At 47.2% G+C, this 15,523-nt stretch overlaps 1 protein-coding gene across 17 annotated transcripts in view; it reads right to left on the bottom strand.

The window, feature by feature from the left end:
- The window catches only part of MKI67 (marker of proliferation Ki-67), a 34,993-nt gene extending 20,951 nt beyond the window's left edge, over nucleotides 1-14,042 (bottom strand). For 3 of the 17 annotated variants that reach the window (XM_040438616.1, XM_040438602.1, XM_040438608.1), the window contains exons 1-11: nucleotides 13,853-14,042; nucleotides 7,864-7,972; nucleotides 7,699-7,780; nucleotides 5,965-6,080; nucleotides 5,816-5,882; nucleotides 5,699-5,729; nucleotides 4,634-5,422; nucleotides 2,456-2,694; nucleotides 780-2,325; nucleotides 581-690; nucleotides 319-490 (exon numbers count right to left, since the gene is read on the bottom strand). In XM_040438616.1, coding sequence (XP_040294550.1) covers nucleotides 319-490; nucleotides 581-690; nucleotides 780-2,325; nucleotides 2,456-2,694; nucleotides 4,634-5,422; nucleotides 5,699-5,729; nucleotides 5,816-5,882; nucleotides 5,965-6,080; nucleotides 7,699-7,780; nucleotides 7,864-7,955 — 3,244 coding nt within the window. In that variant the 5' untranslated portion in view covers nucleotides 7,956-7,972; nucleotides 13,853-14,042. The remainder of the gene's footprint in view (nucleotides 1-318; nucleotides 491-580; nucleotides 691-779; nucleotides 2,326-2,455; nucleotides 2,695-4,633; nucleotides 5,423-5,698; nucleotides 5,730-5,815; nucleotides 5,883-5,964; nucleotides 6,081-7,698; nucleotides 7,781-7,863; nucleotides 7,973-13,852) is intronic. The other 14 variants (XM_040438614.1, XM_040438613.1, XM_040438611.1 and 11 more) reach the window with 14 other exon arrangements.
- Between the last annotated feature and the right edge of the window lie 1,481 nt (nucleotides 14,043-15,523).

Raw genomic sequence — 15,523 nt, 5'->3', positions numbered from 1 at the left:
TCATATGCAAATGAGCCTCTAGGTGCTAGTGGGGCGTTGCTGCAGCACCTAGAGGCTCCGTCCTCTCACCGTTTGACATCCTCGCAGCCCTGCGTCCTTCACTCACTGCGCCTAATACTAAAATGGACGGCGCAGGCATGGGATTTGCGGGGCACAGGGGAGACCGAGGATGTCAATCACCTTTTGACAACTTTTTTTTAATGACAGAAACCCTTTAAAATAAAACTAAATAAAAATACCTTTACCCAAATCTAACCACTTAAGCACATTATATAACAATGTTAATCCAGAATAAGTCATAACCACAGTAATATTTACCAGAAAAGCTTTCATTGTGGTCAGTGTCAAGTTTTACAGCCCGGTTCCTCACAACTTTAGGGACATGTCCAGTTAGATTCACTACTCTTGTATGAGCTCTTCCAACAAGGATTGTGGCAGGAGAGTCTGCATGACCTGTGCTTGTCAGATCTTTATATTTTTTCAGTGGAGTCTGAAAACAGACAAATATTGTAATACTTACAACATACAGTTGAGAATTTGACAAAAGTAAAAATTTAATTAGAGATTCTCTATCACACACCTTATGTTTTGATTGCTTTTTCGTAGGCACCACTTTCTGTACTGGTTTATTAATCTTCTTTGGGGTTTTGGCAACTCCAATTTTTACCACGTCAGCCCAGGTTTTAGACACTAAAAATATATACAAATATATAATTGATAATTTTCAAATTGATCCCAAGAGCAAAAGTAATGTACCCATTGTGTCTGCTAAGACTTACCAAGCAAGTTGGCTTCTGTGGCACCACTTCTCCTTCGAGAACGTATAAGTTCAAAAGCTTCAAGTTTTCTGCTTCTTCGAGGAGTTTTCTTCATTGAGAGAGATTTACGAGAGATCTTAGTCTGTGAAGCTGGTAGCTTACTTGGAACTTGTTCCTGTGGTGGAGTATTTATACGTGAAATAGAGAATCGACCCTTAATATATGGAGTAACAGGAGTGGCCAGAGTTGGCGTCTTGGCCACTGGCAACCTCTTGGCCGGGGTCTTTACTGTAGGCGTTTTCTTAGGAGTTACAGAAGGAGATTTGCCTGGCGAGTTTGAGGACGGAGATTTTTTAACTGGGGGAGTCTTGGCCACTGGGGACCTCTTGGCCGGAGTCGGCGTCTTGGCCACTGGGGACCTCTTGGCCGGAGTCAGCGTCTTGGCCACTGGGGACCTCTTGGCCGGAGTCAGCGTCTTGGCCACTGGGGACCTCTTGGCCGGAGTCAGCGTCTTGGCCACTGGGGACCTCTTGGCCGGAGTCAGCGTCTTGGCCACTGGGGACCTCTTGGCCGGAGTCAGCGTCTTGGCCACTGGGGACCTCTTGGCCGGAGTCTTTACTGTAGGCGTTTTCTTAGGAGTTACAGGAGATTTGCCTGGTAAATTTGAGGACGGAGATTTTTTAACTGGGGACCTCTTGGCCCGAGACGGCGTCTTGGCCACTGGGGACCTCTTGGCCGGAGTCTTTACTGTAGGCGTTTTCTTAGGAGTTACAGGAGATTTGCCTGGTGAATTTGAGGACGGAGATTTTTTAACTGGCGTCTTGGCCACTGGGGACCTCTTGGCCGGAGATGGCGTCTTGGCCACTGGGGACCTCCTGGCCACTGGGGATCTCTTGGCCGGAGATGGCGTCTTGGCCACTGGGGACCTCCTGGCCACTGGGGACCTCCTGGCCGGAGATGGCGTCTTGGCCACTGGGGACCTCCTGGCCGGAGATGGCGTCTTGGCCACTGGGGACCTCCTGGCCGGAGATGGCGTCTTGGCCACTGGGGACCTCCTGGCCGGAGATGGCGTCTTGGCCACTGGGGACCTCCTGGCCGGAGATGGCGTCTTGGCCACTGGGGACCTCCTGGCCGGAGATGGCGTCTTGGCCACTGGGGACCTCCTGGCCGGAGATGGCGTCTTGGCCACTGGGGACCTCCTGGCCGGAGATGGCGTCTTGGCCACTGGGGACCTCCTGGCCGGAGATGGCGTCTTGGCCACTGGGGACCTCCTGGCCGGAGACTTTACTAGAGGCGTTTTCTTAAGAGTTAAGGAAGGAGATTTGCCTGGTGACTTTGAGGATGGAGAGTTTTTAACTGGCGTCATCTTAGTAGAGGTTGTGGATGGTGTTTTTGCTGGAGACTTCTTAGGCGGGGAATTTTTCACATGTGTTTTGGCAGCATTGGTCTTAGATACAGCTGGTGATGTCTCTGAAACAGATCTTCTAGCTGGTGATGGACTTTTAGCAGATGGCTTGGCTGGGGAACCTTTCCCTGAAGACTTTCTTTCAGATTTTTCAAAGACCTCCTAATAAATAAGAGGGGAAAAAAAAAAAAAATGTTGCTCAGCTGCACTGTGGTGTACAACATCCGATAAAGAAGTTTTATTTCTGCATTGATATATGAAATTCCATAAAGAATGAGCTGTTGGTGCTTACCCTGATAACAGAATGATTAAGGCCAAAGCTTTTGCGCATAACAGCACGTGGAGAGTTGAGAGACAGACTCCTTCGAGCAGGCGTGGCACCTTTTTTGAGGGGAGAGTTAGGAGGCAGCCTTTTATCAAAGAGCTCTGGACTAAGATGTCCCCCAAAAGAGACCCTCTTCCTTTTAGGTGGCGGATCTGGAAGGGAAAGCTCATCGCTTCTTCGTTTTCTTGGGGATTTCCTCGGTTCAGCTATTAAGAAAAAGCAACAAGTTTAACTAAACTGCAAAATGTTTTCAAAACATTGTTTAAATAAGGCTACCAACGAATGTCTGAACACGGTTTCTGCTGCAAAACAAAATGGGCATTGTCTGAAGGATTGCCTTTTCAAAATAGGAGGGGCAGGATTTAGATTTAAGGAAAAATATGATCATTTCATACACAAAATTAGTTTTGCTCCTACTTTACAGCAGTACCAAGGCAAGGACACAATCATCCATGCGACTGTATCTAGTGCTGCAATCAGCCCTATTCACTTGAATGGACTGTACTGCATTACCAGGCACCAATACACAAGGATAGAGTTGCTATATTAGGTACTGACGACACTGTTCTGCTGATCCTGGTGTACCCAGGGATAGGACTTTCCGAGGTTCACCCGCCAAGACTTAAAAGGGGTTGTCAAATCCTATAAAATGTCCTTCCATACACCGGGCCCCTGACCGCCACCTCTCCCCGTGCGCGGAGGCTAGGGCGTCCCCATCTGACATTGGCTGGACAATGTCAGACTGTAGGCACACATCCAAATGTTAACACCTAGTTGCTGATTTTGTCAAATTTCTAGGAGGTATGAAATGCAGAGTAAGGGCTCATGCACATGAACGTTTTTTGCGTTCTGTATACGGACCGTATTTTGATTCCGTATACGGAACCATTCATTTCAATGGGTCTGCAAAAGCTCAGTTGCTCCGTTCCGTGACCCTGCAAAAATTATGAGACCGGTCCTATTTTGGTCCGTTTTGCAGACAATAGGCATCTCTATAATGGGCCTCCTGTTCCATAAATTGCGGAAGGCACACAGGCAGCATCTGTTTTTGGCGGATCCGCAATTAGCGAACCGCAAAAACAGCACGGTCGTGTGCATGAGCCCTTATAAGGAGATGCTCCAGCATTATTTCACGGGAAACAAATGTTTAAAAGGGGTTGTCCGGGTTCAGAGCTGAACCCGGACATATCTCCATTTTCACCCAGTAGGCCCCCCTGACTTGAGCATCGGAGCAGTTCATGCTACGATGCACAGGGCAAAGGCATTTTCTTGAGATCCGGTCATGTACTGGTTTCTCCTTAGGGCTGCCAGGCAGAGGCTTCCACCCAGCAGTGAGCCCGGTGAAGTCACCGGCACTGATGGGCAGGCTTTAGCGCTGACCTAGCCTGTAAAACGGCTAGGGCAGCGCTAAAGCCCACCCATCAGAATCAGTGATGTCACCAAACACACTGCTGGGCGGAAGCCTCCACCCAGCAGTATGTTATTGTAAATAAAAGAGCCATTGCCCTGCGCAGGGCAAGGGAGAGCATCAGAGCCTGAAATGCTCCGATGCCCTTGTCTTGGGGGCTGCCTGGGTGAAATTATGGGTATGTCCAGGTTCAGCTCTGAACCCGGACAACCCCTTTAATAAAACAGACAACTCTAGAGTGGTAACGCCCTTTAAGGTGCCATCAGTAAATAGTTTTTGGAAAGGTGTTTTCAGACTAGTAGAAAACATTATACATATCTCTGCCAGAGATTAAAGGCTATGTACACCTTCGGTTGCAATTTCTTTTTTTAGGATTGCATTTGAACTTATTTTAGGTTAAAATATCATTTTTTTGAATTGGTCTTTATCAAAAATATTGAACTGTTCTGTCACAAAGGGTTAACTGTCTAGTTGCATGAATGGTGCTTTTTACTTTCACCTTATAGTAATTTAGAGAGAAGGTTTATTAGATGACTGGTACAATCACCTAATTAAACCACCATCTTATCAGTATAAATTGAGCTATAATGAGCGTTTAAGAGGTCAGATCAGGAGTGTCAGTGTTTTTGGTTAAAAAAATATCCCCAAAAGGTGTAAAATATATATATATATTATATATATAAAATGCAACCAACAGACATCGAAGGGTAATGCAAGAAGCAGCACAGAAAACATACCTTCACTTGTTTTAGCCTCGGTTACAGAAGGTTTATCTTGACTGGCTTTTGGCGATTTGGATGCACTTAGTCTTCCTTGAGTAGGAGATTTACCTCGAGGAGAGCTCCCTTGGTTCTTTAATACTGGCTGTTCAGGGACAGACTGAGGTGTTGAAGAGTCAGGTATTTTGGTGTTAGTAGGGGTAGAGAGTACCCGAGTAATTACTTGGCTTTGCTTTTTGCTTGAAGACCTTCTGGGAGATAGTTTCTCAACGCTTCCATTTACACTGGGAATAATCTGCTCCTCAGGCACTGACTGAGAAGCCCGTTTGCTAGGAGTTCTCCTTGTTGTCTGTTCAAGCTCTTTAGCCGCTAAAGACTCCTTAGAGGAAGTTTTAGGACTCCTTGAGGGACTCTTTGAGGCCTCTCTGACTCCTCCAGTAGAAGCTGATCTTGATTTAACTACCTCCTTGGGACGTGTTACTGGGCTGTCACTTGATTGACTTCGTCTAGAAGTGCGCTTGGATTCAATAGGAGACTGGGAATTGTCTTGAATTTGAAGGCTTCTCTTTAGCGCTGTATTTTTTGGGGAGCTTCCTTTATCTTTCACGGGTGTTGTACCATTTTCTTTTTGAGCACCCACTTTACTTTTAAGCATTTCATACAATTCGCCAAAGGGGGACAGGTTGTTTCTGGTCTCTGACGAAGAGGAAACCTGCAGCGATCGACGTGAATGCGTAGTTTTGTTGAGGTTTCCTTCAGATTTGCGTTGCGTTTTACTGGTTAGAGTTTCAATCCGCACGGTTTCATCTGTTTAAACAAAATATGAAAATACCCATCACCTCCTGCATTTTTATATATTAATTTCTTACAGCCTCTCAACAACATGTATCCTTTTTCTATTATATAACCATTACCACCAATGTTCTGTGCAGCTCAATACTGGGCCTCTAGAACATACCCACAGGACTCCTATGGTTCATTGTTCTACAGATGCCACAGATGTTGCAGAGTATATTAAAGGTGACAGAACCTTTTTTTAATCTAGTAATACAGAAACAGCACATGTAGAAATAAGATACATACTTATGTCTGAAGGTTGGTTACTTGCAAACACCTGGAAAAGAGAAAAAAAAAAAAAGTTTGTACTTCATGAATTTTTTCAAATGCTGTGCAAAGTTCACTCACAATCAAAGCACTTACCTTAAAGGTTTCAGAATCGAGCCCTGTTGATCTCCGTTTTCCTTGCTTTGCAGTTTTTTTTTCAAATCTGTTAACATAGTACATCATCATACAATGCTCTTTCATCTTTATTTTTCACCATTAGGAAATGAACTGTGCATTAAGTTTACCTGAATGAGCGATCGATAATTGTGATTACATCTCCATGCTTGAGGTGTACTGGCCGTTTAACAACGTTTCCGTTGAGCTGAGTTGGGTTCACTGAGCTTAAGTTGGTAACAAATACCTACAGGGAAATAAGAACCTTGTCTTCAAAACCTTTTAAAAGTCTACAAGTGTAAAATGTGCCTCAGACAGCGAGCGCCCACCAAGAAGACTTTCAAATGCTTACAAGATGTATGCTTAGAGGAAAGGCCAGATTTCCAGCTGAGAAGTTCTGGAACTTTGGAATATACTTTGCTTCAAAAATCTCTTGACATTTACTAAATATTTAAAAACTAAATTTCTAAAACGAACTTTAACCAAATTTAAAAATGTGAAATACATATATAGTGCGGTTTGACCATGCTACCCTGAGCAGGGAATATTAGCCTTTAGTAAAAAGTGTCTCCCCATTTTGAAGATATTTTCCCCCTTGAATCTCGGCACCACATAGGTAAAACCGGAGCGACTAGTCAGAGGTGTGGCCAGTCGCTCCTCTCTTGCCAAGGGTGGTTTATCCAACTCTGTGACAATGCCGCTCACAGACTTTAGCTGCAGAATGATTTTTGCAAGAACTGGGATTTGTTGGGAGACCACGCTGCATCACAGCTGCAACATTACAGTGTGAGTGAGACACTGCCGAGAAGAGCTGAAGCCCAGCAGCTGCCTAGGAAAACAGGAGTGACTGGTCACACCTCTGTGGTGCCAAGATTTAAGAGGGAGACTTCTCCAAATTTGGGGTACCCATAATAAAAACAAAAAGGTGCCATGCGCTCAAGGGAGCATGGCCAACAACACTATATACGTATATGACTTTTTTTGGTGACGGGGGCTATTTAAAAAGGCTGTCCCACTTTGCAGTTTCCACAGCGAGATGGGACTAAGCACCGGCCCCGGGTGACAAGGCTTATGGAAACAGCCAAACACTGTTTTTATCAAGGGGGTTCTCGAGGAATTTGATGACCTATCCTCAAGATAGGTGATTAATATTATATCTGCGGGAGTCCGACTCGCAGGAACTCTGCTGATCAGTTGTATGAAGAGTCCACTGGGGAGGTTCTTGAATGGGCCTGTGCTGCACTTAGGCCATGTGACCCATGTACAGAGATGTCGCTGGCCTAGGAAGAGGCCTTGCCACTCATGGAGAGCTGCAGCCTCTTTGAACAGCTAAGAGGCGGGGTGATTGTAGTTGAATCCCCCAGATCTGATATTGATGACCCAGTCTGAAGATAGGGCATCAATATCAAATTCCCCAGATAACCCCCATCCATTATAGTACATAGGAGCTACACAGACTACATAGGAGAACAAGCTAAGCTGCTTCTGTAATTCTTGAGAGCTTGTTCTGGTATGCGGTTTGCGTACCTTCCATTTGCTACAATAGGAGTTCTGAAAAAGAAAAAAAAAGTGCTCGCTCAGCTGTTTCCATTCACCCAGCCACCTGGGCCCGGCGCATAGTCCCGTATCACAAGTGAAAACGCCAAGGTGGGACAACCCCGTTAATCCAGGAGCACAGTTCACCAACTCTGGCTCTGTGCTCACCATGACTGCCAGTCGTAGTATTCAGTCTCCTAATGTTACTTGCATTAATACACTGTAGCAAGTGATCAGCCCTGGAAATTCTTGCTGCTAGTGTCTAGCATTCAGTGGTTTGACTATACTGGACTCAACGGTACAGTCTCATACAATAATCCATTACTTACCTCTCCACTGTCCTTGACTTCAACTTTACAGTGTTCTTTGGAGACATGTGGCAGCTGAATGCGGATGTCACACTCTGTTTTTCTGTAACGTAAGGAGCAGGGATTAGAGTCACCTCAGCATCTTGAGGGCACAATGGTATTTGGATATAAAAAACAAAGGCGTACCTTCCAAACAAGCACGATGTTGCCGTCAATGGAAAGTGAGTTCCATCTGTACCATTTCTTTTTATTACAACTATTTCACCGTGTAGAGGCATCTTCACAACAAACTTACCTAAAGAGAAACAAAAACACTAATTAACTGAACTGTTCATGACCAGACATATACTGTATGAGATCTGCAGTGATACTGTGCTAATGACTACAAGTGGCTTATAACGAGCACATGTCTAAAGCTGGTCATACGTGAAGTAAACATTGGCAGTGTCCTCAGTTCTGGTCCATGTGACTCCAAATGCCACATAGGCCCAGATTAATAAAACTTGCAATTTGCCATCTTTTAGTCACCTTGTCCTGACAAAAATTAGGATCGGACAGTTTATTATGGTCCAGACGTTCCATAAAATGCAGAATGCACGCAGCTTTTTGCCCACGTGATCGAGTATCGCAATACTTTTTTATGGTATTGAAATGGAATCAAAATTTTGGTATCGTGACAACCCTAGGTAAGGCTACTTTCACACTTGCATTCTTCTTTTCCGCCATTGAGTTCTGTCCTAGCTCTATAGCGGAAAAGAACTGATCAGTTTTATCCTAATGCATTCTGAATGGAGTATAATCTGTTCAGGATGCATCAGGAGGTCTTCAGTCCAGTCTTTTTGCCTTTCCAGGACGGAGATAAAACCGAAGCATGCTGCGGTATCATCTCCGTCCAAGATTCCGGAACACTTGCCGGCATTTTTTCCCATTGAAATGCTTTAATGCCGTATCTGGCCCCGAGTGTTCCAGCAAAACAGATCCGCTTTTGCAGTCTGCACATGCTCAGTCCGCAAAAAAATTGAAAAAAATATAAATGCCAGATCAGTTTTTCTGGATGACACCGGAGAACGACCCGGTATTTCAATGCATTTGTCATACGGATCAGGATCCTGATCCGTCTGACAAATGCCATCAGTTTGCATACGTTTTGACGGATCCGGCAGGCAGTTCCGGTGACGGAACTGCCTGCCCGAATCCTCTGACGAAAGTACCCTAAGACATGTCTTTTTTTCATTATATTGTGATTATATGCATTTTAAATTTGGCGACAATTTTATTTGGCTCCTAAATTTTTCAGCTTAAGAGCCAATGACTCCTTGATATTTTTTTTTGTCTGGAGCGCTGGTTTTGCGGATGCGCAAAACACCTACGGACGTGTGAATGGACGCTTTGGCTCAGCCTGCCGGAGCTCTCTGGATCCAGGACTGCCAGATGGTCGTGGAATGACCGTCGACCCCATTAACTATAATGGGGTCCGGCAGAGATCCATCCCCTTGCCAGCAGATATGCCAGGACCAGCAGATTTTGTCCAGCGTTGTCTGCTGGCCCAAACATTTCATTGTGGATACATTATACAAAAGTGAAAACCACACTTAGGTGCTCACATGACCAAAATAACAAAAGGTATACAAATTACAAAGTCACTGATATGTATTCTCAAATAGCACCAAAAATTACAATTACTCCCCCACAGAACTAAGCTCTATACAGGCATTTAAAAAAAATAATGGAATAATGGCAGCTGCTTAAACATGGAGCAAAAAAATAAAATAAAGTCATTAAGGGGTTAAGCCATGCCCCTTAAAAGAAAATAAATCTCCCCCACTTGCTGAGCAAGGTACACACATCTAAGACACTCAGGAAATGTTGTACAAGTCACGCGTGCCTGAATTGTGCTGCATTTTCACCAGTAAATCGGCCCCGATGCCTCCAGTCTGCAGACCTGTGCCACCTTTCTTAGGGCTCTTTCACACTTGCGTTCTTGTCTTCCGGCATAGAGTTCCGTCGTCGGGGCTCTATGCCGGAAGAATCCTGATCAGGATTATCCTAATGCATTCTGAATGGAGAGTAATCCGTTCAGGATGCATCAGGATGTCTTCAGTTCCGGAACGGAACGTTTTTTGGCCGGAGAAAATACCGCAGCATGCTGCGCTTTTTGCTCCGGCCAAAAATCCGGAACACTTGCCGCAAGGCCGGATCCGGAATTAATGCCCATTGAAAGGCATTGATCCGGATCCGGCCTTAAGCTAAACGTCGTTTCGGCGCATTGCCGGAGCCGACATTTAGCTTTTTCAGAGTGGTTACCATGGCTGCCGGGACGCTAAAGTCCTGGCAGCCATGGTAAAGTGTAGCGGGGAGCGGGGGAGCAGTGTACTTACCGTCCGTGCGGCTCCCCGGGCGCTCCAGAGTGACGTCAGGGCGCCCCAAGCGCATGGATCATGTGATCACATGGATCACGTCATCCATGCGCATGGGGCGCTCTGACGTCACTCTGGAGCGCCCCGGGAGCCGCACGGACTGTAAGTATACCGCTCCCCCGCTCCCCACTACTACTATGGCAACCAGGACTTTAATAGCGTCCTGGGTGCCATAGTAACACTGAACGCATTTGGAAGACGGTTCCGTCTTCAAATGCTTTCAGTACACTTGCGTTTTTCCGGATCCGGCGTGTAATTCCGGCAAGTGGAGTACACGCCGGATCCGGACAACGCAAGTGTGAAAGAGGCCTTAAAGAGCCCCTGCATTCTGGCTCATATAAGAGGGACCCCTGGGAAGAGGGCCACTCATAGAAACATAGAATGTGTCGGCAGATAAGAACCATTTGGCCCATCTAGTCTGCCCAATATACTGAATACTATGGATAGCCCCCGGCCCTATCTTATATGAAGGATGGCCTTATGCCTATCCCATGCATGCTTAAACCCCTTCACTGTATTTGCAGCTACCACTACTGCAGGAAGGCTATTCCATGCATCCACTACTCTCTCAGTAAAGTAATACTTCCTGATATTACTTTTAAACCTTTGCCACTCTGCTAAGACATTCACATGCCATGACAGGACCTGCCTTCATGAGACAATTCAGGGAGAGGTATCTGGGGGGGCCGAATACTGATTGCAGGGGTCCTATTGCCGCCCCACCCCCCAAAAAAAAAAAAAAATCAGCTGCTTTAAGGGGACGTGGCCCTCATGCTGTCTACATAGGGTAATCACAGCTTTGTCTAGGTCGCCTGAACTTACTCATGGCTCCTACTATCTATTAGGCAAAAATACTTTCCACCCTTGGCTGATGCTGCTGCACACGCACTCCATAACCAGTGCACTGGTAAGCAGAGGCCACGTGGGCAGCCACCCCCCACCCTGCGAGAGTGCTGGACAGTCTATGTATGGAGTCTTATCTACAATGACCGGCCTGTCACAACACCACGCACATGTCTAAAGCCTTCAAATCCTCTTCCAGGACTGAGCACGTGCCAGGCAGCACCCATGATGGCCACAGCCGGACCCTGCCGACAGCACCTGTTACCTGCCCCTTCTGATCACCAACCTACTGAAAACTACAACTTTCCGCAACTGGCCCCCCATGGACCACTAAAGTAAACTATGGGTAGACGGTGACAGCAGACCTCCAACCCTACCACCGCTTCTTAAACGATAGATATATAGATACACACACATCCCTTAAAAGGCCATTCCTATGGCATATCCTCTCATTTCTGTCACATCCAAGTGCAGGGTGGCCCTCCCCATTCACTCAGTACTGGGATCACCAGGCAGCCATCAGACATAAAGGGCGATACCCCTTTAATAAAAATAAGTTCTGAAACTTTGTAATAAAGTTCAATTTCTCGCCGCTTTCATCCTGGACAGACTTAGGCTACTTTCACACTAGCGTTCGGGTGTCCGCTCGTGCGCACCGTTTGAAGGGGCTCACGAGCGGCCCCGAACGCATCCGTCTGGCCCCAATGCATTCTCAATGGAGGCGGATCCACTGAGAATGCATCCGCCTGCCAGCGTTCAGCCTCCGCTCCGCTCAGTGAGCGGACACCTGAACGCTGCTTGCAGCGTTCGGGTGTCCGCCTGGCCGTGCGGATCCGTCCAGACTTATAATGGAAGTCAATGGGGACGGATCCGCTTGAAGATGACACCATATGGCTCAATCTTCAAGCGGATCCGTTCCCCATTGACTTTCAATGTAAAGTCTGAACGGATCCGCTCAGGCTACTTTCATACTTAGAAAATTTTCTACGTTTTAATGCAGACGCATCCGTTCTGAACGGATGCGAACGTCTGCATTATCGGAGCGGATCCGTCTGATGAAACATCAGACGGATCCGCTCCGAACGCTAGTGTGAAAGTAGCCTTAATCCTACGTTCGCACAGTGGCAGTTTGTTACAATGCATCAGTGAAGGCCAAAGCTTGGAGTCCACGACAAGAGCAGCTAGATCTTTAGCTTTCCAGCTTTGATGTTGGTCCGACAACAGTTAAGAGACGATATATCTGACAATAATGTCAACGATGGCCCCATGGATCAATAGTAATACAATCAGGGTTATTAAAGGGGTTTTCCAGACGTTACAATCCCTGTCCCTTTCCTCTGCAATGTGTAAGAAAGATAGTTCACTTTGGTCCGTCGTGTGCCCATTTCCACAGCCTGTGTGCGTGCGAGGGGAGATGTCGGCACAATGCACGGGGAAGTGTAAACATTTATTCCACATGGCAGAAATAAAAAGGACACTGTTTGTAAAAACCCCAGGAGGAGCCCCCTTTATACTTCTGCAAGGCTAACAAATGGTAGGAACAAGCCATGGCTCTGACACAGATGCTGGATTGTCTTGTCACCCATCAACTAATGGCACTTGGGGCAACTACAAGAGTGTGAGACCAGCTTAAAAGGGGTTATCCGACCCTGTAAGCACCCCCTCATACAGAACATACCTACCTGGTCCCCACTGCCTGAAATCTGCCCGATGGGGTGGAGCCAATAGCAGGCCACCATAGTGAGCTGCCCCCTTTCAAGACATCTCTGTGACGGTAGGAGGGCAAGTGACCATCGCGGCCTTCTACTGGCTGCTCCACCGTAACCAGGTGTTGTGATCTGCACGACAGATGCAGCGGTGGCCGTGCAAGGAACCAGATGATGGTCCTACCACAGAGACCCCCACTGATCACAAGAAGCCCGTGTCCCCCCTCCCAAAAAGAACACGTGCTAAGCATCGCCATTCATTTCAGGGATACCCAAGTACAGCACCCGGCTATATCCAAAACTGCCATAGTGACAGACAGCCGCTGCCTGACACATACTAGCGGTAAGACATCAATGTCTCAGGCGGTAATACCTCTGTAAATGGGTTGTGTTGAGGTGGGCATTTTCAGCAAACCACCCACCTCTAAGGCAGACCTGCAACAGGACCCCCACTTACCTGGGGTGGCTCCCCGCTATGCTTCTCACTCTACCACTTTGACGCCGCTACAGCCAATCACCGGCTTCAGCAGTGACCGGCTCCCCTTATGTCATGTCAAGAGGTCACGTGACCTCTGAGGCCAAAAATGGCAGATGACATCCTGGCATCGTAGCAGAGGCCGGGGGAGGCCGATGTGGCCAACTACTACCCCAAATGTGGACAACCCCTTTAAGGGCCTCATGATCACACACACTTGTCACCCACGTGCTTTCCTCATTACTTCCCAGGGGGTCCTGCACACATCTGAGCGACCACAAGTCACCGTGTCTGCAGATGTGATGGAGACCTCGCTGTCCATGGTGTTGAAACGTCAGGTAACATGCGGGACATGGAAGGCGGTGTGCAGCACGTAGGTCAACAACAGCTGGAGAGCCACAACTCCCACCATGCACTGACAGCTGCAGTTGTAGTTCACACTCCTACCACCCTCTCAGTCTCAGCGCCTACTGTACACACAGCTACAGGCGAGCTCTGCCCCAGTGTGAATTTACCCCGAGCGAACTATGCGGCTTCCTCACCCCCCAGGGAGACTTCCCGCTGACCTCAAGGCCCAGCAACGAACTTAGAAACCTTCTGGTTCCGCCCGCTTGCCGTACAAGAAGCTCACGTAGAGGACGTGGTGACAGACCCAGAGCTCACACAAATTGGCGGGCTCCCTGCCACCTCATAACAGAGCAGCTGTCCTTCCCCCCTCGCCCGCCGACACTGACCTGAGCAGTCTAGAAAGCTTCCCGATGCGGATCGCTCAGTCCATTAATGAGGAGAGAGCCTTAAGCCGCCGGACTACACCGATCTCAGCAGCCCCGCTGTCCGTTACTAGCAGTCGGCGCCTTCACGGAATCCACCACACGCATGCGCGCCGTCGGTGCCAAATGTTTGGCCGCAATCCCGCGCCTTGCCGAATCCTTCCGCCCGCTCGCTTTTTCCACCGGACAACTCGACCCTGGCGCGACGGAGCCTCGGGGAGCCGTCTCGGGATAAACGCCTGCTCTCTCCTCTAGCGCGAGCCGTCGTGACCGCGGTCGATAAAGTCCAACAGAGACGAAAGGGGGGCCTTCTTTCCGGCGGACTATTTGACTCGGCGCAGGGATACCACGAATATGCATGAAGTTTAAAAAATGTTCGAAAAACAGCGCGAAGGACGGTGATTGGGCAGGCTCGCCCCACGTGATCGGAGGTGCGGCCAATCCGCTTCGTGGGTGGGCGTGCTCGAAGGAGGGGAGAAAAGGCGCGCAGTCTCCTCAAACAAAGACGCGGAGGGCTTCATTATGGCGGCAAAATAGCGCGAGGGAGAAAAAAACAATAAAAACGTTTCGCTGTTATTTCCCTTAAATCCTGAAATAGATTCATAACCGAAATACTCTAAATAAAAAACACCGCAGCGTCTTTAATCGCCCTGGTGTTTTTAGTGTGTATGGTGGACTATAGTCCCGTCTATAATGGGACCTCGTGCATCATTTACATCTGTAACGTACGTGCCGCTGGTTTGTTGTTAGAGCTCGGTCGGTCGTGACAAAAAAGAGGGAAAGCTGAAGGCAGACATGTTTGTTGTGAGAGCCGCGCACGATAGGCTGATGGGAGACGGAGAAGGGATGGTGCAGCGACTGACTGCAAATAGACCATACGGACCATACATAGGAAAAACACAATTCTACAATAGAGTTGTAGTGTGTAAATAAATGTGGTAAGATGCTCAGGTACTTCAATACCAGTGAATGGAGATAGAGCTCATTCTGTTTTTTTTGGGTGGCAGATAAGCAAAAACAGCAATTCTCATATTTTTTTTAAATTGCATCGGGGATAACTTACATGATAATTATATAGGCTGGGTCGTTACGGATGCGGTGATACCAAATAAAAAAAAGTGTGTTTTTAACAGATAAAAAAACAACAACATTTTTTAATCACTAATTAGTCAGACAAGGGGACTTTGACATGCGATGATACACGGTACTTCTTGTAGTGCAGTGTATTAGGCTATCACATACCTCCCGAATGTTTGGACGGTCAAAGAGGGGCTCTTATGATTCATTGTGCAAGATCCATTTTTCCTGCCTATCTGTACACTTCAGTAGTTTTCTTTTACACAATAGCGTAAAAATAGAAATGTCTAAAATCCAAATTGCATCCAAGTAATGAAATAATATACGAGGTGGGCTCTCTAATATACAGAGAGGAACCAGACACTTTTTGGATCAATATTGTGAATGTAGTAATACAAATCTATACCTCAGATCAAAAAGAGGGACATAGGAGCAAAGAGGGACTTGGGTCAAAAGTAGGGACTGCCTAGGGGCCCTCACTAGATCCTCAGCTGCCGTGTACAGACATCAGCACCCCACAATATCATTCACGGTGGTGCCAATGTCTGATGGGTCTGG

This window comes from Bufo bufo, chromosome 6, assembly GCF_905171765.1.
Source record: "Bufo bufo chromosome 6, aBufBuf1.1, whole genome shotgun sequence".
In the NCBI taxonomy this organism is placed as follows: domain Eukaryota; kingdom Metazoa; phylum Chordata; class Amphibia; order Anura; family Bufonidae; genus Bufo; species Bufo bufo.
The sequence above is the reverse complement of the archived record's forward strand: the minus strand, read 5'-3'. Positions and strand labels throughout refer to the sequence as shown.